The 22097-nt window shown below is 44.5% G+C and overlaps 1 protein-coding gene across 3 annotated transcripts in view; it reads right to left on the bottom strand.

The window, feature by feature from the left end:
- zswim2 (zinc finger, SWIM-type containing 2) overlaps positions 1-22097 on the bottom strand; it is an 87852-nt gene that overhangs the window by 4811 nt on the left and 60944 nt on the right. For 2 of the 3 annotated variants that reach the window (XM_085985916.1, XM_085985918.1), the window contains 4 exons: positions 21351-21602; positions 2880-2964; positions 2257-2384; positions 1013-1172 (listed from right to left, as the gene is read on the bottom strand). In XM_085985916.1, the coding sequence (XP_085842042.1) occupies positions 1013-1172; positions 2257-2384; positions 2880-2964; positions 21351-21602 (625 nt within the window). The remainder of the gene's footprint in view (positions 1-1012; positions 1173-2256; positions 2385-2879; positions 2965-21350; positions 21603-22097) is intronic. The other variant, XM_085985917.1, reaches the window with a different exon arrangement.

The raw sequence follows: 22097 nt of genomic DNA, 5'->3' as shown, positions 1-22097 counted from the left end.
TGAGGATCTGAAAATCAGGTGGCATAAGGAGGAAAGTCCAGCCTAGTAGGTTTCATTCACTAGGGTAGAGTGTAAACATAGGAACATAGTAAAATAATTATTTGTATTATACTTGTGATGACTTTCTTACTAATGTTTGTGAACTGGGGAAAATATACCCAATGATGGATTAATGCAAAACAATGCAAAAACAAAGACTCATGCACACACTGTAGTAATACAGTCAATGAAAATTGTTCCACAAGATTTATGAGCAGAATTAATTTTCATTTGGATTAGATGTAATTTAATAATTTTCTAATGCTAACAGAACAACTACTATATTGTACATGGATGCAAGGTTCTGCAATCCTTTGCTACACAGTGCGGGGCTGAAATTCTGGGGCTCCCGCTCTGCCAGTGGAGCAGAACTCCCGTCTGCGCTAGATCCCAATGAGGACCCCGTCCCAAATCGCATATGTTCCCATATTTAAATGCTCAAGCAGGTGGCCTACTTCTGTAAGGATGCAGCAGACAGTGGCTAGAAAAATCAGTGCAACATGATGCCTCTCTGAGGCACACAAGAGGCTCAGAAGAGTCAAAGAAGATCCATTAAAGTTTAAGAATGCTCCTAAGGGAGTATATTTTGTTGCAGTAATCGACCCACACTGAAATCAATTACTTCTCCTTAGTACAGTACTGGAGCCTTTACTAAGCTCTGAATGGAACTCTCACCCGCTCTTAGCAAATCAGAGTTCTGTTGAGTCTAATAGGGGCATAAATGGAAGAATTCCCAGGGTAACTCTGGAACTCCTTCCCCAGACATGCCCCTTTTGACATTGGGGAAGTGCGTGTGGAAAACCTGTTGCATTCCCCCAAGGTGGAATTTAGGTCAGAAATTAAACAGGCGGGAAACCCAGAACTGATTTCCACCCCAAATTCCTGGCGAACAAGGCACTTGCTCTCCACCCTCTCTGGCTCTAGGAATTTCAGGCCCTGCATAAAGATAGGTAAAATGAGAAAATGCTCTTACCTTGTGATGACAAGGCAGTAATCGAACTTGTTGCCTTAATCTGAATGCTTTTAGACAGACTCTGCACTGCTGACCGGGCACAAGCAGTTTGCTTCGCTCTTTCACTATTATCAAGGGTAAAGTCAGCACTATGTGTCCTGGCACAGTGTTGGATCTATTTCTTGGAACAGATGGGTAACATGTTACACAGATAAATATGTGAAATTACTGAACAAATACACAAGACTGGACTCTATACATTTTAAGAACCCATGTTTACATCACTGAAGTATTATATTAAGTGTCAGCTGTGGCTCAGTTGGTAACACTCTTGCCTCAGAGTCAGAAGGTTGTGGGTTCAAGTCCTGCTCCAGAGACTTGAGCACAAGAATCTAGGCTGACACTCCAGTGCAGTACTGAGGAAGTGCTGCACTATCGGAGGTGCCGTCTTTCGGATGAGACATTAAACCAGGGCCCTGTTTGTTCTCTCAGGTGGACGTAATAGATCCCATGGCACTATTTGGAAGAAGAGCAGGGGAGTTCTCCCCGGTGTCCTGGTCAATATTATCCCTCAATCAACATCACTAAAAATAACAGATTATCCGGTCATTATCACATTGCTATTTGTGGGAGCTTGCTGTGTGCAAATTGGCTGCTGCATTTCCTACATTACAAAAGTGACTACCCTTCAAAAGTACTTCATTGGCTATAAAGCGCTTTGGGATGTCCTGAGGCTGTGAAGGACACTATATAAATGCAAGTCTTTCTTTCTTTTATAAGTAATGGATTTGCTATTATGAAATAAACATTCCAAATTCAAAATAAAGTTGCGGTTTTCAGCCCCAATCATTTCCCTCCTGAATCAGGGGTGGACTGGCCATATGGGAAAATGGGAGATTTCCCGAATGCTCCTATAGCGCTGTGTTATTGATGACCCTCTTTTTCTATAAGAATCCCATGCCCTTTCAGGGAGCCAGTCCACCATTGTCCTGAATCACCTTCTGTACAATACTATTAGAGCCATGCTTTGGATCACGTAATACTACCGCTTGGTTTATCTTTTCATCTCTCCCCTTTTCAGCCCTGTTGCTGTTTTGCACAAACGGGCCTTGGCCCTTCACCTGGGCTTTCAGTTTAAAAAACGGGTGAAAGATTCTGCTGATTATGTTTTGGTCCATAAAGTAAATGTACAGCAGAGCACATAAACCTATTTTACCTCTAGTGGATAAGACTTACAATGTCATGACAGCCTGAAAATCACTTACCTGTCTAATTGCAGAAGTAGATCATAGTCATTGGAAACTATCTCTCTATTCATTAGATCATTGATAACTGCTAGTGGTAAAGGCAGGCTGGAAACTTGTTGTAGTGGTTTCCAACACTGATTTCTCTTCTGAAATTTAAAAAAAAATCACCCATTTCTGGTGTTTAGAAAAATATGAATGGATGTTTTGATCGAGGACATCCAATACTTTTTGTGTTTACTAATTCAAAAATGAATGTTTTACAAACTATTCATTGAGAATGATCTCAACACTCTAAAAATAACAACATTCTATGGAAGTATATTAAGTTTCACTTCTAGGCCACCTGATCCATAATCTTGTTTTCTTGTGAGTGACTCCCTGGACAACAAGGTGGAATGTCATCCTTTCCAGGCCTAGATACGATTGATAGGCATCCCGACTAGGAAACTTCAGAGGTTTCCCAATATTATTATTGTTGCTTAATTTATTGCCTATTTGCGTTACTCAGGTGTTTTCTTCACATAACACTCGGTGATTATCACTGGTTAAGTATTTGTTACTACTGCTTTTCCACAATTGCTTTTTCTTTGCTCTATAATGTACAGCATTTTAAATATTGTAATAGAAGCAACTACAATTACCTCTCGAAAAGTGAACTCGTGCTGAGGATGGCTCAGGCATGGGAAACACTCCTGACAAAGGTGAAAATCAGGACAGCTCAAACATCTTTCGAAGTATATGGAGGGAAAACAGAAACAATGCTTGCATCAACTTCTTAAATATTATTAATCTTGCAATGCACAAAACCAACATGAACTCTATTTGTAGTTCAGTTCGATGGATGTTAGGAGACCTTGTACTTGTATTTTAAATTGGGCTTTGACTGACTAGTCTTTCTTTTCCATAAAATAAACTTCATGGTTGTTCTCTACCCACCCAACCCCACCCCCCCCACTTTTCCCTATTCCTTTCCTTAAGGTGGTAACTCTTGTTGTGGTACAGTTCCATGGCCACCAGCACCCCTCCCTACCTCACCCAGTTGGCCATTCTTCATATGTGATCTCACACAGTGAGTGTTGGCAGGATATTTGACTATGGAAACATCACTGTCAATCATGATCCACACTCAACATTCACGTGTACCCTACCCAGCAGAATGCAGTGAACAGGAATCCTGGGTAATGTTTTCCATCTTAGAGTTGACACTGAGGTTAACTGTAGTACTCTGCCATCAGCCAGCTGAGTTCAGGTCACTCAGGCCTGGGATTTAGCCTCTGACACTCCCAGTCTGTAGGGTCCATTACCAAATAACATTGTACATTTACCCATTTAGCCACCAGAATAGAACACAGAGGAAGACATAGGAACAGGAGTAGGCCATTTAGGTCCTTGAGCCTGTTCTGCCATTCAAGTTGATCATGGCTGATCTGTATCTTAACTCCATCTACCCGTCTTGGTTCCAAGAAGACACAAAAAGCATACCAAAAATGGTGGGGAACCAAGGGTCTAATGAGGGTGAGGAACTTAACGTAATTAATATAAGTAGAGAAAAAGTACAAGAGAAACTAATGGGACTAAAAGCCGACAAATGCCCTTACCTGATGGACTACATCCTAGGGTTCTAAAAGAGGTGGCTGAAGAGATAGTGGATGCGCTGGTTTTGATCTTCCAAAATTCCCTAGATTCTGAAATGGTCCCAGCGGATTGGAAGGTCGCAAATGTAACACCGCTATTCAAGAAAGGAGGGAGAGAAAAAACAGGGAACTACAGGCCAGTTAGCCTGACATCAGTCATTGGGAAAATGCTGGAATCCATTGTTAAGGAAGTGGTATCAGGGCACTTAGAAAATCATAACATGATTAGGCAGAGTCAACATGGTTTTATGAAAGGGAAATCGTGTTTGACAAATTTATTAGAGTTTTTTGAGAATGTAACTAGCAGGGTAGATAAAGGGGAACCAGTGGATGTAGTATACTTGGATTTCCAAAAGGCATTCGATAAGGTGCCACATAAAAAGTTATTACACAAAATTAGGGCTCATGGGGTTGGGGTTAATATAGTAGCATGGATAGAGGATTGGTGAACGGACAGAAAACAGAGAGTAGGGATAAACGGATCTTTTTCAGGTTGGAAGGCTGTAACTAGTGGGGTGCCGCAAGGATCAGTGTTGGGGCCTCAGCTATTTACAATCTATATTAATGACTGAGATGAAGGTACCGAGTGTAATGTATCCAAGTTTGCTGATGATACAAAGCTAGGTGGGAGAGTAAGCTGTGAGAACACAAAGAGTCTGCAAAGGGATGTAGATAGACTAAGTGAGTGGGCAGTAAGGTGGCAGATGGAGTATAATATAGGGAAATGTGAGGTTATTCACTTTGGTAGGAAGAATAGAAAAACAGAATATTTTTTAAATGGTGAGAAACTTTCAAATGTTGGCGTTCAGAGAGATTTGGGTGTCCTCGTGCAAGAAGCACAGAAAGCTAGCATGCAGGTACAGCAAGCAATAAGGAAGGCAAATGGCATGTTGGCCTTTATTGCAAGGGGGTTGGAGTATAGGAGTAAGGAAGTCTTGCTACAATTGTACAGGGCCTTGGTGAGACCACACCTGGAGCACTGTGCACAGTTTTGGCCTCCTTATCTAAGGAAGGATATACTTGCCTTGGAGGCAGTGCAACAAAAATTCACTAGATTGATTCCTGGGATGAGAGGGCTGTCCTATGGTGAGAGATTGTGGAGAATGGGCCTATACTCTGGAGTTTAGAAGAATGAGGGGTGATCTCATCGAAACATACAAGATTCTGAAGGGGATTGACAGGGTAGATGCTGAGAGGTTGTTTCCCCTGGCTGGAGTGTCTAGAACTAGGGAGCATAGTCTCAGGATAAGGGTTAGGCCATTTAAGACTGAGATGAGAAGGAATTTCTTCACTCAGAGGGTTGTGAATCTTTGGAATTCTCTGCCCCAGAGGGTTGTGAATGCTGAGTCTTTGAGTATATTCAAGGCTGAGATAGATAGATTTTTGGGCTCTAGGGGAATCAAGGGATATGGAGATCGGGCGGGAAAGTGGAGTTGAGGTCGATGATCAGCCATGATCTTATTGAATGGCGGAGCAGGCTCGAGGGGCCGTATGATCTACTCCTGCTCTTATTTCTTATGTTCTTATAATCCCTAATAACCTTGCCTAACAAAAATCTATCAATCTCAGTTTTGAACTTGTAAGGTTCGCAAGAATTTTGGAAAATTTCTACAGCCCCCGAAGATTATTTTTGATTAAAGAAAACCTGGGTGGAATATACCTTAAAAACCCAGGGTATCAAAATGGCCGTCAGGCCTCGTGGCAGAAGAAAAAGACAGCCTCTCCCATCGCTGGCTGACAAAGGATTTGAAAAAAACACCAGCCTGCGCGAATGTTGAAGTACTTGAAACTGTCAATCAACTGCAGTTGAGGAAGTTTCACCCACAGGACAAAGGATGTTTGTTTACAGAACTCTCTACAATGTTGACTCAAAGGCTTAAGTACTTAAAGCTGTCAATCAATTGCGGTTGGGCGGTGACCGCAGGACAATGGTTTGTTTACAAAGCACTTGAGTGCTGTTGACTGAAATTCAGTGGGACATTTCAAACTGGTCGAAAACCAGTCAAATGAATGGGAAAACACATTCAAACCCATTATAGTCAATGGGGACAGATCGATCCCTTTTGTATGGCCCAGATACATCCAGATTTGGGTGCGAAGACAACGGCTCCCAATGGGGTATAAAGATAGCCCCTCAGGAAGCCATTCGCTCTCTCTCTGCCGCCTCGCCTCCGTGCCCTGTCCACCAGAGGAACAGCTCAACAGACCACCCAAAAGAAGTGGAATACCAGCAGTTACTTTTGAATTACTGGGGTATCTCCACTTCGGAGCGGTGAAGAATCTAAGACAGACCGCAGGGGCACGGAGCAGGCGTTCACTGGTGAGCATAGATTTTCTGGCCCATTACAAGGCAACCTAGATAGGTATTAGGGGTGGGAATTAAAGGGGAATTTTGTTAAATCGTTATATTAGTCAATTTTCCCTCGATATGTCCGTTTCTCCTCCCCTATTAAGTAAAAGTGCTGAATTAAGCAAAGGTGTGCTGTATTAAGCAAAGGTGTGCTGTATTAAGCAAAGGTGTGCTGTATTAAGCAAAGGGGTGCTGTATTAAGTAAAAGAGTGCTGTATTCATCATTATTTTCAATTTCTTTTTATTTCAATAAATACTGGTCTTCTTTGCACCCAACCACGAGTCTCGTTTTGTCTACATCGCTACTGAAATAAGTCCGGCGGTCAGAACCAGAAAAGGGGAGCAATTCGAAACCGCACGGGGCTCTGGAGCAGCTCAGATACTTCTGACTGGCCAGAGACAATAACCCCACTACCATCACACCCTTTATTTCTACAAACTTTTCAATTGACCTAATCTCAACAGAGTTCTAGGTTTCTACTACCCTTTGTGTGAAGAAGTGCTTTTTGACATCACCCATGAATGGCCTAACTCTAATTTTAAGGTTATGCCTCCTTGTTCTGGACTGCTCCACCAGAGGAAATAGTTTCTCTTTATCTACCCTATCAAATCCTTTAATCATCTTGAACACTTCAATTAGATCACTCCATAATCTTCTATATTCAGGGGAATACAAGCCTAGTCTATGCAACCTGTCCTAATAATTTAACTCTTTTAACCTTTGTGCACAAGGTAAGCTATCATTTTTACACAAATAAATAACTTGCAGGTGAGAAGTAGTAAAACTACAGCATCAAACTTTCCCACATTGAACTCCATCTGCTACAGTTTTGCCCACTCACTTAATCTATCAATGCCCCGTTGCAAATTTTGCTCCGATCTACACTATTTACTGTGCCACCTAACTCAGTGTCATCAGCAAATTTAGACATATGGCTCTCTATTCCTTCATCCAAGTCATTTATAAATCGTGAAAAGCTGTGGCTCCAGTACAGATCCCTGGGGGACACTACTGCCGATTTGAGTACATACCCATTATGTTTACTCGCTGTCTCCTATCTCCTAACCAATTCCTTATACAAGCCAATAGGTTGGCTCCAATTCCATGCGCTCTCATTTGTATTCCCAACAATTTGTTCCCATTACGGTTTTTCCACAATTGAAATATTTCTTTTGTAGCTTTTGTAGTGTTAGAAATATAAAATGTGTTTCCTACATTTATCATTATCCTTCGTTTTTTTATTCCTGATCTGAATGAGAGGACAGGCAGGGGATCTTGCCCCAGCCCCCTGTCAATGCCACCCTGCGGTCAGCTCTAGGAATTGTGTAATAGCAACTTATCTTCCAATTTTCTCTCGTCAATGAGGCAAGCACCAGCCGGGAACCTCCGCTGCTGACCCCAGTGCACTCTCTGTGGTTAAGGGAGCTTTCTTCATTATGCTGGCAACGTTAGTGGTTTGCGTCATTGGGTGCATCTGCAGCCCCTGCCTGCTGAAGAGGCTGGAAAGTCCAGCCAAAGAGTGCCATTTTTGGGGAATGTCAAGTCCTCTCCAGAAACAACTTTATGATGCCTCCTAGGTAAGGAGGCTGCATTGAAAAATATTTTTAAAAAGATAAACAATCTTTTCGTCAAGGAACAAGGCCATGATCTTGGCCTTGATGCACTGTTTGGTGAGTAGGTATGGCTGGTCTCACTGCTGGGTTCCTTGGGGAACTGGAAAAGTGGGAACTCCCATGTTGGGAAACCCCGCCCTAGCCCCTCTTATGCCAATAGCCATATTTTGGATGGTCAGTGGCTCCTCTCCCAACAGGCTATCCCGGAATCCCTGACATGGCCGAGAATGCCAGAGGGCTGTGAATGCGGAGTCTTTGAGTATATTCAAGGCTGAGATTTTGGACTCTCGGGGAATCAAGGGATATGAAGATCGGGGGGGGGGGGAAAGTGGAGTTGAGGTCGATGATCAGCCATGATATTATTGAATGGAGGAGCAGGCTTGAGGGGCTGTATGGCCTACTCCTGCTCCTATTTCTTATGTTCTTATGGCCGGGAGATGGCGTATCCAGGTCAGGGCTTTATTTCCGGCCCTTCTGGCGGACTCCCGTTGAATGATTTTCAGGGCCACTATTTGTCAGTGTGCACCCTATAAAATAATTTCAAAAGCTTTTTAAAAAAAAAAATGATTTAATGGCGTTACTGCCTTTTTAAATTCTTGAGAAAAATATTTATGTTTATTTCTCTAGCAATTAAAATTACAGGAAACTTTCGTTTAACTGGAGGTTAAATGTCCGGAAAGCTCTATCTACCGGCAAAATTCAGGAGCCGTTTCCTATAAGTTTTTTTACTTCTCGTTGCTTTTTTTTTCTAGTCAGGCTCTGCAAGGTCTAGCTGAAGCTGTTGCTTAGCTACAGAGACGCTTTTAAGCTGCGGCCGACTGTTTTGAAGCTGTTGCTAAGCAACGGGGTTTGTTGATTCACACGGAGCTCAAAAGCTCCGTATGTTTTAACATTAGCGCTGGTTTCTATGGCAGTTTTGATGGTACGGCACCAGCTCGGTCCCGTCAGTGCCGGATACCAGAAAGTTTCCTGTAATTTGCTTTTTAAAAATCAAATTAAAAGCAACACATTTTAGGGTAGTTCATCCTTACATCAAGTCCCAGTAGCTCTGTAGTCTTTCCTGGTCTGGTACAGTGACAGATGTTGTAGATAGCTTATCTCACCTGTCCCTGCAATATGAGCTGGCGGAGAGAAAGGGAATGTGCTGCTGTAGTCCAAATGGGCATGGCGTCAAGATAAAGGTCCTGGTGAAGCTCATTCTCTTTTCATGTGATTATTTTATTTTATGAATGCATAAAGCAGTATTAAAGGGAAAAGAAACCTCAGATACATTTATAACCACGCAATATGGTATCTGGAAAACTTAGTATAATGGGGCAATAAACTCCATGTTCAGAAGCCTATAAAATGTAAACTCGAAAACACCAGTAGGCTTGGAGTTTATGGCACTTCTCACAGGAGACATCATCCTAAACTTAACTCATCACCAACATTTCTAAACCACTCCCTGGGTTCGGACTCAATAAAGGAGCGTTTTAATAGAATGATAGAAATTATAGCAAAGGAAGAGGCCAAGTGGCCCCAGTGCCTGTGCCAGTGTTCTCTTCTGTAACCCTATTCCCCCCAATTCCTTTTATATTCCTCCTTTTTAAATATTTATCCCATTTCCTTTTAAATGATATTCGAGTCTCTGCCTCAGTAACCACTTGTGGTAAAGCATCCCATGGGCTAATGACCCTCAGTTCAAGAACCATCCTTCTCCCTTCCTCCTTAGTTCTCCCAGTAAAAATCCTCTTGTTCCCCAATTCTCTCACCAATGGAAACAATGGCCGGAATATTCAGAGGTAAGAACGGGTGGGTTGGAGGCGTGGGGGGAAGTGAAAGTTGAAAAAATGTGAACCCTGATCCCAATCCCAATCTGCCTCCAACCTGCCCACTTTCATCTTTCACTCAGGTGGGATGGGGGAGGGCTGCCAACTCGCTGGTAAGAGGCGGGTTGGCAATTTACAAATTATAATGAGGCCTGAAGCCTCTACTTTAACCTGCTTTGCAGGTTTTACTGCAGGCGGCCAGGGATCCCAGGGCTCGGGATTCCCGGTGGCTGCAATGAGGCAGCCTCAGCCTCGGGGAGCAATGCTTGTGGGCTGGGAGGAGCAGGAGTGCTTCCTCACAGCCCCCCAAGTACCCCCACCATCAGCCTGGCCCTCCCCAAGCTCGGGGTTCGGACCCCCCCCGCCGGGGCCTGGAACAAACCCCCAACACCCCGCCGCCTCCAGGATCGCGACTCAGCCCCGCGGTCGGGAATTGGACCCCCCCCACCCCCCAGGGGATCGGACCCCCCCACCCTCACCATCCTGTCCCAGCACTTACCTGTTGCTGCGGCCTCCTTCTCTGTACAATTGGAAGTAAGCCTGTCAATCAGGCTGACTTCCGGTCAGGAAACCTGCCCTTTCCGTTGCACACATGCTGTTAAAATCTCTACAGCGTGCTGGGAAACCCGACCTGCCGGGTTTCCTGTCATCTCCCGGGACCCCCTGCACCATGCAGGTGGGACCCGGCAAAATCCAGCCCAATTTTTCACTGTTTGCCCACAGTAAAGCCCCAGGTTTCACCCCACACTACTGGCTGTTCCTCTCAGTGCAGCTCCCACTCACCATGTTGCTGCTGCTGTTGCTCCCGGCTTTGCACAAAATTGCTTGTTCCCATGCCGCACCCCATTCCCCAGTCTGCTTTTTTATCCACCCCCGCTCAAACCCCAATTCCCCGACCTACAATTTCCCTCTCTCTCTGACACCCATTCCCGAGTCTTCCTCTCTCCCAGACCCCAATTCCCCAGTCTTCCTCTCCCCTGACCCCAATTCCCCTGTCTCCCTCTCCCCTGACCCCCGTACTCCAGTCTCCCTCTATCTTGGACCCCAATTCCCAAGTCTCCCTCTCTTCTGAACTCAATTCCTCAGTCTCCCTCTCTCCCAGATCACCATTCCCCCTCCAACACCTGATCCCGCCCTCGACTCAACAGTCCTTCTCCTGAACTCCCAAAACCCCCACTGACCACCTACTGTTTTCCGCACACCAGCCAGTTCCCCCCTCTCTGCGGGGGAGGGGGAGGGGTTGGTAACGTGACAAAACCAGAGCCTCTTCTGAGCAGCAGTTGGCGTCGTCACGGAGCAGAGGGGGAGGCCAGAGGATTTTAAATTGCGAGGATCTCCTGGGTTCTGTGCAGCAGTGCCCAGGAGATCCATGACCCATTCCGGGAGACTCCCAGACAATCCGGGAGAGTTGGCAACCTAATGAGGCCTGGGGTATATTAAATCCCGGACCTCATCTGCACACCACAGATAAGTTACCTGCCTGGAATGGGCGGGAAGCAGCAGCTGCCGTGACTGAAGGAATGTTATTCGTCACTCAGGTAAGTTGCAGGGAGGGTGTCATAGAGTCATAATGGCACAGGAGGCCATTCGGCCCATCGAGTCCATGCCGGCTCTCTGTAGAGCAATTCAGTCAGTCTTACTCCCCTGCTCTATCCCCGTAGCCCTGCAAGTTTATTTCCCTCAAGTGCCTATCCAGTCTCCCCTTGAAAACATTGAGTGTCTCTACTTCCACCACTTCCATTGGCAGCGGGTTCCAGGTCCTCACCACTCGCTGTGAAAAAATTTTTTTCCTCACATCCCCCCTTGCCCAAAACCTTAAATCTGTGCCCCCTAGTCCTTGTACCATTAACTAGTGGAAACAGCCTTTCCCTGTCTAGCCTATCCCAACCCGTCATAATCTTGTACACTTCTATCAAATCACCCCTCAACTTCCTTTGCTCTAATGAAAACAAATCCAGTTTCTCCAACCTGTCCTTGTAGCTAAGATCCCCCATCCCCAGAACCATTCTGGTAAATCTCCTCTGCACCCTCTCAAGGGCCTTCACATCCTTCCTAAAGTGTGGTGACCAGAACTGGACACAATACTCCAGTTGTGGCTTAACCAGCACTTTATAAAGGTTCAGCATAACTTCTCTACTTTTGTACTCAATACCTCTATTTAGGAAGCCCAAGATCCCATATGCTTTGCTAACCACTCTCTCAATCTGTCCCACCACCTTCAGGGGCCTATGCACACTCTTTAAAACTATGCCATTAAGTGTATATTGCCTCTCCCTGTTCCTTCTGCCAAAATGCATCACCTCACATTTAAACAGAGCCGAGAGTGGGAGAGGCCGATTTAAACAGAGCCGAGAGCGGGAGAGGCTGATTTAAACAGAGCTCCGAGAGCAGGAGAGGCCGATTTAAAAAGAGCCGAGAGCGGATGAGTCTGATTTAAACAGAGCTCTGAGAGCGGGAGAGGCTGATTTAAAAAGAGCCGAGAGTGGGAGAGGCTGATTTAAACAGAGCGCTGAGAGCGGGAGAGGCTGATTTAAAAAGAGGGTGTCGGGAGCAGCAAGAGAGTAGTGAGTTTTTAAACTCACTTTCACGGGCTTTTTCTCAAAGGCCAGTCAATCTCGCAGACCGGTGGCGGCGTTCCAGAGCCACGCCACGATTCCAAAAGTGACGCAGGCAAGAGGAAGCAGCTGATTGGGTGAGTACAGCCAGGTGAGTATTTATACTACTCTATAGTTTGACAGTTAAGGCTAATAGTTTATAAAGTTTAGAAGGTCTTAATTTTTGTGGTTATAGTTTCTACGGTCTCTGTTGTGTATCGGGGAGTGCTAGTAACCAAGGGCCCTTGAGTATATCATTTAATTGCAGTGTAATTGGTGGTATTGATTTGATTTAAGTTAATTTAAATTAATTGAAGGGTAAGTCATGACAGCACAGCTCGGCCCCGTGGCATGCTCCTCCTGCACTATGTGGGGAATCAGGGACACTTCCTGTGTCCCTGATGACCATGTGTGTGGGAAATATATCCAACTGCAGCTACTGGCAGACCGCATTGCGGCGGTGGAGCTGCGAATGGATACATACTGGAGCATTCGCGATGCTGAGGAAGACGTGGATATCATGTTTAATCAGTTGGTCACACCGCAAGTAAAGGTTGCACAGGCAGGAAGGGAATGGGTGACCATCAGGCAAAGTAGTAGGCGCAGGCAGGTAGTGCAGGGGTCCCCTGTGGCCAACCTCCTCTCAAACAGATATACAGCTTTGGATATTGTTGAGGGAGATGGCTTATTGGGGGAAGGCAGCAGCAGCCAACTTCCTGGCACCATGGGTGGTTCTGCTGCACAGGACAGGAGGAAAAAGAGTGGGAGAGCTATAGCAATAGGGGATTCTATTGTAAGGGGAATAGATAGGCGTTTCTGCGGCTGCAAACGAGACTCCAGGATGGTATGTTGCCTCCCTGGTGCAAGGGTCAAGGATGTCTTAGAGCGGCTGCTGAGCATTCTGGAGGGGGAGGGTGAACAGCCAGTTGTTGTGGTGCATATAGGTACCAACGACATAGGTAAAAAACATGATGAGGTCCTAAAAGCTGAATATAGGGAGTTAGGAGGTAAATTAAAAAATAGAACCTCAAAGGTAGTAATCTCAGGATTGCTACCAGTGCCACGTGCTAGTCAGAGTAGAAATTGAAGGATATTTCATATGAATATGTGGCTAGAGGAATGGTGCAAGGGGATGGGATTCAAATTCCTGGGACATTGGAACCGGTTATGGGGGAGGTGGGACCAATACAAACTGGATGGTTTGCACCTGGGCAGAACCGGGACCGATGTCCTAGGGGGAGTGTTTGCTAGTGCTGTTGGGGAGGGTTTAAACTAAAATGGCAGGGGGTTGGGAACCTGTGCAGGGAGACAGAGGAAAGGGAAACAAGGATAGAAGCAAAAGACAGGAAGGAGAAAAGCAAAAGTGGCAGTCAGAGAAATCAAGGGTTTAAATCAAACATGGTCACAGTAAATAATAATTCTAAAAGGTCTAAGGGTGTTAAAAAAAAGCCTGAAGGCTTTGTGTCTTAATGTGAGGAGCATTCGTAATAAGGTGGATGAATTAGCTGTGCAAATAGATGTAAATGGATATGATATGATTGGGATTACGGAAACATGGCTCCAGGGTGACCAAGGCTGGGAACTCAACATCCAGGGGTATTCAATATTCAGGAAAGATAGGCAAAAAGGAAAAGGAGGTGGGGTAGCATTGCTGGTTAAAGAGGGGATTAACACAATAGTAAGGAAGGATATTAGCTCTGATGATGTGGAATCTGTATGGGTAGAGCCGAGAAATACCAAGGAGCAGAAAACGTTAGTGGGAGTTGTATACAGACCCCCAAACAGTAATGCTGAGGTTGGGGATGGCAGGAAATGGGAAATTAGAGACACGTGCAATACGGGCACAGCAGTTATCATGGGTGACTTTAATCTACATATAGATTGGGCTAACCAAATTAGTAACAATACTGTGGAGGAGGAATTCCTGGAGTGTATACAGGATGGTTTCCTGGACCAATATGTCGAGGAACCAACTAGAGATCAGGCCATCTTAGACTGGGTATTATGTAATGAGAAAGGATTAATTAGCAATCTTGTTTTGCGAGACCTCTTGGGGCGGAGCGATCATAATATGATAGAATTCTTCATTAAGATGGAGAGTGAAGTATTTGACTCAGAGACTAGGGTCCTGAATTTAAATAAAAGAAACTACGATGGTATGAGGCACGAGTTGGGTAGGATGGATTAGGGAACATTACTTAAAGGGTTGATGGTGGATAGGCAATGGCAAACATTTAAAGATCGCATGGATGAACTACAGAATTTGTTCATCCCTGTTTGGCATAAAAATAAAACAAAAAGGGCGACTCAACTGTGGCTAACAAGGGAAATTAGGGATAGCATAAGATCCAAGGAGAGGACATATAAATTGGCCAGAAAAAGCAGCAAACCTGAGGATTGGGAGCAGTTTACGATTCAGCAAAGCAGGACAAAGGGATTAATTAAGAGGGGGAAAATAGAGTATGAGAGTAAGCTTTCAGGGAACATAAAAACTGACTGTCCGATATGTGAAGAGAAAAAGTCAAGCATAGGTCGCTTGCAGTCAGAAACAGGGGAATTTATAATGGGGAACAAAGAAATAGCAGACCAATTAAATACATACTTTGGTTCTGTCTTCACAAAGGAGGACACAAATAACCTCCCAGAGAGGTCAGATAACATAGGGTCTAATGAGAGGAACTGAATGAAATCAGTATTTGTAGGGAAATGGTGTTAGGGAAATTGTTGGGATTGAAGGCCAATAAATCCCCAGGGCCTGATAATCTACATCCTAGGGTACTTAAGGAAGTGGCCCTAGAACTAGTAGATGCATTGCTGGTCATCTTCCAAAATTCTATAGACACTGGAACAGTTCCCATGGATTGGAGGGTAGCTAATGTAACCCCACTATTCAAAAAAGGTGGTAGAGAGAAAATGAGGAATTATAGACCGGTAAGCCTGACATCGGTAGTGGGGAAAATGCTAGAGTCCATTATAAAAGATGTAATAGCAGAGCACTTGGTAAACAGTGACAGGATCGGCCAAAGTCAACATGGATTTACAAATGGTAAATCATGCTTGACTAATCTACTGGAATTTTTTGAGGATGTAACTGGTAGAATAGATAAGAGAGAACCAGTGGATGTGGTGTATTTGGACTTTCAGAAGGCTTTCGATAAGGTCCCGCATAAGAGATTAGTGTGCAAAGTTAAAGCACATGGGATTGTGGGCAAGGTACTGACTTGGATAGTGAACTGGTTGGCAGACAGGAAGCAAAGAGTTGGAATAAACGGGTCTTTTTCCGAGTGGCAGGCAGTGACTAGTGGGGTACCGCAGGGATCGGTGCTAGGACCCCAGCTATTCACAATATATATTAATGATCTAGACGAGGGAACTAGATGTGATATCTCCAAGTTTGCAGACGACACAAAGCTGGGTGGGCGTGTTTGCTGTGAGGAGGATGCCGAGAAACTCCAGTATGATTTGGACCGGTTGGCTGATTATGGAAACATAGAAACATAGAAGATAGGAGCAGGAGTAGGCCATTCGGCCCTTCGAGCCTGCTCCGCCATTCAACGAGATCATGGCTGATCATCCAAACCCTAGCACCCGGTCCCTACACTGACAGCCATCCCACCCAAGCACTATCCCCGTAACCCCGTAACCCCACGTATTTAATCCCCCCTAACACTAAGGGCCAATTTTTTATCATGGCCAATCAACCTAACCCGCACATCTTTGGACTGCATCTGCCATGCATCTGTCCAATGTGGATAAATGCGAGGTTATCCACTTTGGTGGCAAAAAAGGAAGGCAGATTTTTATCTGAACGGCAATAGATTGGGAGAAGGGGAAGTGCAATGAGACCTGGGTGTCCTTGTGCACCAGTCACTGAAGGTAAGCATGCAGGTGCAGCAGGCGGTTAAGAAGGCAAATGGTATGTTGGCCTTCGTAGCGAGAGGATTCGAGTACAGCAACAAGGATGTCTTGCTGCAGTTGTACAGGGCCTTGGTGAGACCACACCTTGAGTATTGTGTGCAGTTTTGGTCGCCTTATCTGAGGAAGGATGTTCTTGCCATGGAGGGAGTGCAGCGAAGATTCACCAGACTGATATATGGGATGGCAGGAATGACGTATGAGGAGAGATTGGGTTGATTGGGCTTATACTCGCTGGAGTTTAGAAGAATGAGAGGGGATCTCATTGAAACTTATAAAATTCTAACAGGACTAGACAGACTAGATGCAGGAAGGATGTTCCTGATGGTGGGGGAGTCCAGAACCAGGGGTCACAGTCTAAAGATAAGGGGTAAGCCATTTAGGACAGAGATGAGGAATTTCTTCACCCAGAGAGTGGTGAACCTGTGGAATTTTCTACCGCAGAAGGCAGTTGAGGCCAATTCATTAAATATATTCAAGAAGGAGGTAGATATATTTCTTAAGGCTAAAGGGATCAAGGGATATGGGGAGAAAGCAGGGACAGGGTACTGAATTTGGATGATCAGCCATGATCTCATTAAATGGCGGAGCAGGCTCGAGGGGCCGAATGGCCTACTCCTGCTCCTATCTTCTATGCTTCTCACACTTCTCTGTATTAAGTTCCATCTGTCACTTGTCTGCCCATTCTGCTAGCCTTTCTATGTCCTGTTGTAGTCGATTTGTATCATCCTCACTGTTTACCACATCTCTAAGTTTGGTGTCATCAGCAAATTTAGAAATTCTACTCTGTATTCCAATATCCAGGTCATTTATATATATATATAAAAAAAAAGCAGTAGCCCCAGCACTGACCCTTGGGAAACACCAGTGTCTATCATCCTCCTGTCTGAAAAACAGCCATTTACCGCAACTCGCTGTTTTCTGTCCTTAAGTCAATTCCTTATCCAAGCGGCCACTGACCCACCTATTCCATGAGCCTCAATTTTGTTAACCAGCCTTTTATGTGATACTTTGTCAAACGCCTTCCTAAAATCCATGTAGAGAACCTCCATTGCATTCCCTTCATCAATCCTCCCTGTTACTTCATCAAAAAATTCAATTAGATTAGTCAAACACGATCTGCCTTTTACAAATCCGTGTTGGCTCTCCTTAATTAGCTTATACCTCTCCAAGTGCCTGTTAATTTTTTCCTCGAGTATTATTTTAAAACTTTACCCACCACTGATGTTAAACTGACCGGCCTGTAGTTAATAGGATTGTCCTTACACCCTTTCTTGAACAATGGTGTCACATTTGCCACTTTCCAACCCTCAGGTATTCGGAAGATTCTTGCCTTTGGGAAGAGGGAGGAGGAGTCCAGGGGCAGAGGATGCCTGATCTTTCCTTGAGGGGCCCAGAGGAGCACTCCTGCTCCTCCTGGCTCCACAGGAGAAATAAAAAGCCCTTACCTATTTGGGCCTCTCTGGCCCCAACTCCTCTTCCTGCTGTCTTTACCTACCGGAAAAGCCACAATGATTTCTCTGCTCAGGCCATCAGCTAAAATAGCAGTCGGGGCTGGATGACATCATCAGACCCCGATCTGCACAATTAAAAAAGGTCTGGTCAGCCTCATGTGGGCATCCTTGCTGCCTGCTCAGAAAAGTACTTTAAAATAGAAGACAGTGGAAACGGAGCGGGACATTGGCAACAAGTCTTCCGTGCAATTTTAATTGCCTGCCCGGTTTCCGATAGGCGGGTAAGTTTAAAGTCACCCCTTTAAAGTTTAAAAAGTGCTCAAACAATTAACTGGACCTCCGCAACATTTTAAGTTGGGAAAGAGTTTACTGTCCTGTTAGTTTTTTATCAAGGTTAAAATTTTCACCAGCATTTGGATGCCAGAGAATGGATCCTGCATATGTATTTAAGAATATTGTAGAAATTCAAAGATATTTACATTGAAATTACAACATGGAAACACACCGTTTGGCCCAACCATTCCACTCTAGTGTTTATCCTCCACAAGACCAGTGGTCCTAATCCCATGTGCCCACTTGCTTCCCATATCCCCTTATTTCTCTTTCCTTCAATCACCTATCTAACCCATTCTTAAATGCTGACATGGTCGCTGCTTCAATCAATAACTCTGGTAGTGCATTCCACAGCCTCACAAGCCTCTGTGTAAAAAAGTTTCTCCTGCTCTTTGTCTTAAAACTATTACATTTAATCTTGTATCTATGTTTTCCCATTCGAGACCTGTCAATCACTGGAAACTCTGGGGGGAATTTTCCCAGCCCTGGGGAGGAGGGACTGCCGGGAAAATGGCAGAAACTGGGAGCGGGTACCGACCCCGCTCCCAAACCGTCTCCGTGCCATCTTCCCATCTAGCTAGAAATATAAAAACAGATAGTAAGAGTTTCTATAGATATTTAAAAAAGAAAAGAGTTAACAAAGTGAGCGTTGGTCCTATAAAAAGTGAGTCTGGGGAATTAATAATGGAAAATAAGGAGATGACAGTTGAATTGAACAGGTATTTTGCATCGGTCTTCACTATAGAGGATACAAGTAGCATCCCAGAAATAGCTGTAAATAAGGAAATGGAAGGGAGGGAGGAACTCGAGAAAATTACAATCACCAGGGAAGTGGTACTGAGCAAATTGTTGGAGCTGCGGGCTGACAAGTCCCCGGGTCCTGATGCACTTCAGCCTAGGGTCTTAAAAGAAGTGGCTAGTGAGATAGATGGTTTTAATTTTCCAAAATTCCCTAGATTCGGGGAAGGTTCCATTCGATTGGAAAATAGCGAATGTAACTCCTTTATTCAAAAAGGGAGGGAGACAGAAAGCAGGAAACTACAGACCAGTTAGCTTAACATCTGTCATAGGGAAGATGTTAGAAGCTATTATTAAAGACATTATAGCAGGGCATTTAGAAAAGTTCAAAGTAATCAGGCAGAGTCAACATGGTTTTGTGCAAGGGAAATCATGTTTAACCAATTTATTGGAGTTCTTTGAGGAAGTAACATGTGCTGTGGATAAAGGGGAACTGGTGGATGTACTGTACTTAGATTTCCAGAAGGCATTTGATAAGGTGCCACATCAAAGGTTGTTGCGGAAAATAAAAGCTCATGGTGTAGGGGGTAACATATTGGCATGGATAGAAGATTGGCTAGCTAACAGGAAACAGAGAGTAGGCATAAATGGGTCATTTTCTGATTGGCAAGATGTAATGAGTGGTGTTCCACAGGGATCAGTGCTGGGGCCTCGACTTTTTACAATTTATATAAATGACTTGGATGAAGGGACCGAAGGTATGGTTGCTAAATTTGCTGATGACACAAAGATAGGTAGGAAAGTAAATTGTGAAGAAGGCATAAGGAGGCTACAAAGGGATATAGATAGGTTAAGTGAGTGGGCAAAGATCTGGCAAATGGAGTATAATGTGGGAAAATGTGAAGTTGTCCATTTTGGCAGGGGAATAAAAAAGCATATTATCTAAATGGTGAGAGACTGCAGAGCTCTGAGATGCAGAGGGATCTGGGTGTCCTAATGCATGAATCGCAAAAGGTTAGTATGCAGGTACAGCAAGTAATTAGGAAAGCTAATAGAATGTTATCGTTTATTGTGAGGGGAATTGAATACAAAAGTAGGGAGGTTATGCTTCAGTTATACAGGGCATTGGTGAGACCACATCTGGAGTACTGTGTACAGTATTGGTCTCCTTATTTAAGGAAGGATGTAAATGCGTTGGAAGCAGTTCAGAGAAGGTTTACTAGACTAATACCTGGAATGGGCGGGTTGTCTTATGAGGAAAGGTTGGACAGGCTAGGCTTGTATCCGCTGGAGTTTAGAAGAATAAGAGGTGACTTGATTGAAACATACAAGATCCTGAGGGGTCTGGACCGGGTGGATGTGGAGAGGATGTTTCCTCTTGTGGGAGAATCTAGAACTAGGGGTCACTGTTTAAAAATAAGGGGTCACCCATTTAAGACGGAGATGAGGAGAAATGTTTTCTCACAGAGGGTCATGAGTCTTTGGAACTCTCTTCCTCAGAGGGCGGTGGAAGCAGAGTCTTTGAATATTTTTAAGGCAGAGGTAGATAGATTCTTGGTAAGCAAGGGGGTGAAAAGTTATCGGGGGTAGGCGGGAATGTGGAATAATCAGATCAGCCATGATCTTATTGAATGGCAGAGCAGGCTCGAAGGGCCTACTCCTGCTCCTAATTCGTATGTTCGTATGTCCCTGACTTGCACAGGGACTCATCTCCTCAAGGCGGGAAGGGGATTAGAGCCAATGAACTGCCTGTTAACAGGTAGTTAACAGGCAGTTTTGAGACTTATCCCCATTTTACCCCTGCAAGTGCAGGCTTCCCGACAGCTGCAAACCTCGTCAGGGTCAGCGAGGCGAGCAGTGAGTCTGCGGGGATGAGAGGGATCAAAAAGTCCGCTGTAGAGGTGAGTGATGGGTGCAAGTGTGGAGAGGTAAGTATGAGAGGTGAGTGTAAAGTGTTGGATAAAGTTTCCTTAACTTTGCTTCTTCCTGCAGGCTTCAACCCTTGAGGATCCGGAGATGCCTCATCTCAACGGCAGACATGACAGAATGGCTGCTGCATTCTCAGATGCAGCAGCCATCTGCTTTCTGCTGAGGAGAAAGGTTTTGGTGAGCCTTCAGCACAAGGGCTCACCTTAGAACAGAGGTTGTCAGTGTTTGACAGCTTCTCAAAGCTGTCAAACTCTGACAATTCATCTGTCAAAATGTTTTCGACATACGAAACGTCATACGCTGACGTCCTCTGTCACCGGCTTTCCCTTAATTGGCCGGTAAGCCCGCAGGGCAGGCTTAATAAAGTCAATCAGGGGAAAATAGCTTGGGCTGGTCAGACGAGGCTGGGGGCGGGACTGAAACCCAACAACCAGCAGTCTCGCCCCCAACGACAAAATCCAGCCCTCTGTTTCTATCTACTCTTGTCGCGTCCCTTCATGATTTTAATCTATCAAATTACCCCATAATCTCCTCTGCTCTAATGAAAACAGCCCCATATTTTTCAAGTCTTTCTTTGTATTTGTATTTCCTCGTACCAGGCAGCATCTTAGTGAATCTGTGCTGTGAATGTTATAAAAACTGTTATAAAAGACACAACAGGTGGTTTAAGACACTTTAAAAAAGCAAAGCACTACATCCTGTATTTGATATTTGTTAACGTAAAACATCAATCTGTTTACCTGTAGCATTTGCCCTGAATTGGACAAACCTGGCAGTTATTGCATGGAATACCGAGGTGCCTGTCAAGTCTCTCTCTTTCTGCTGCCATGATAAGTCTGGTGGAGTTTCTAAATTCTTCTTGCAGGAGACTCAGTGGTGCAAACTCCTCCCTGCAGAGAGGACACTTGATGATGCTTTCATTCTCAGTCTTTGCCTGGTGTTCTGCCCAAATCTTCATGCATCTGATATGGACACTGTTACCACAGCTGTATCTGTATTAAAAAAAGCAAATTGTCACCAAGGATAGTTGCAGACATAATCAACAAAGTTAAGATTAAGCACTATGAAGATGAATAAGAACATGGATATCCACATAGATAAAGGGCTAAAAATTTGTGGCCGCCACGAGAGTTGCCGATGTCACCGTGGTCTCGGGTTAACAGCTGCTGAAAATGGACGAAGCACTACCAGAGAAAAATTCGCAGTGGGGGCTATAGATTTTTAGCCCAGCACTAACTTACCATGTAACACCCTCCTGGTGACATTAGTGCAGACATGGGAATCAATGTTGCCGTCCAGGAGTGGCGTTCCAGCTCCCAACAGCCTCTGGAAGCGAGGAAATAAGAGTTTGCTAGGCATTGTGGGAAATTAAAAGGACAATGCATTAAACGTGCAATGCCTTCTGACCTAATTAAAATTTAAATGCAGTGGAAAAAATGCAGTTTTCAGCCCTTACTGCCTTAAAAAAAAAATTAACATTAAAAAGT

Source organism: Somniosus microcephalus, chromosome 4 (assembly GCF_052327205.1).
Source record: "Somniosus microcephalus isolate GS21.2 chromosome 4, FLI_Smic_1.0, whole genome shotgun sequence".
NCBI lineage: Eukaryota > Metazoa > Chordata > Chondrichthyes > Squaliformes > Somniosidae > Somniosus > Somniosus microcephalus.
This window is presented reverse-complemented; position numbering and strand designations above follow the sequence as displayed.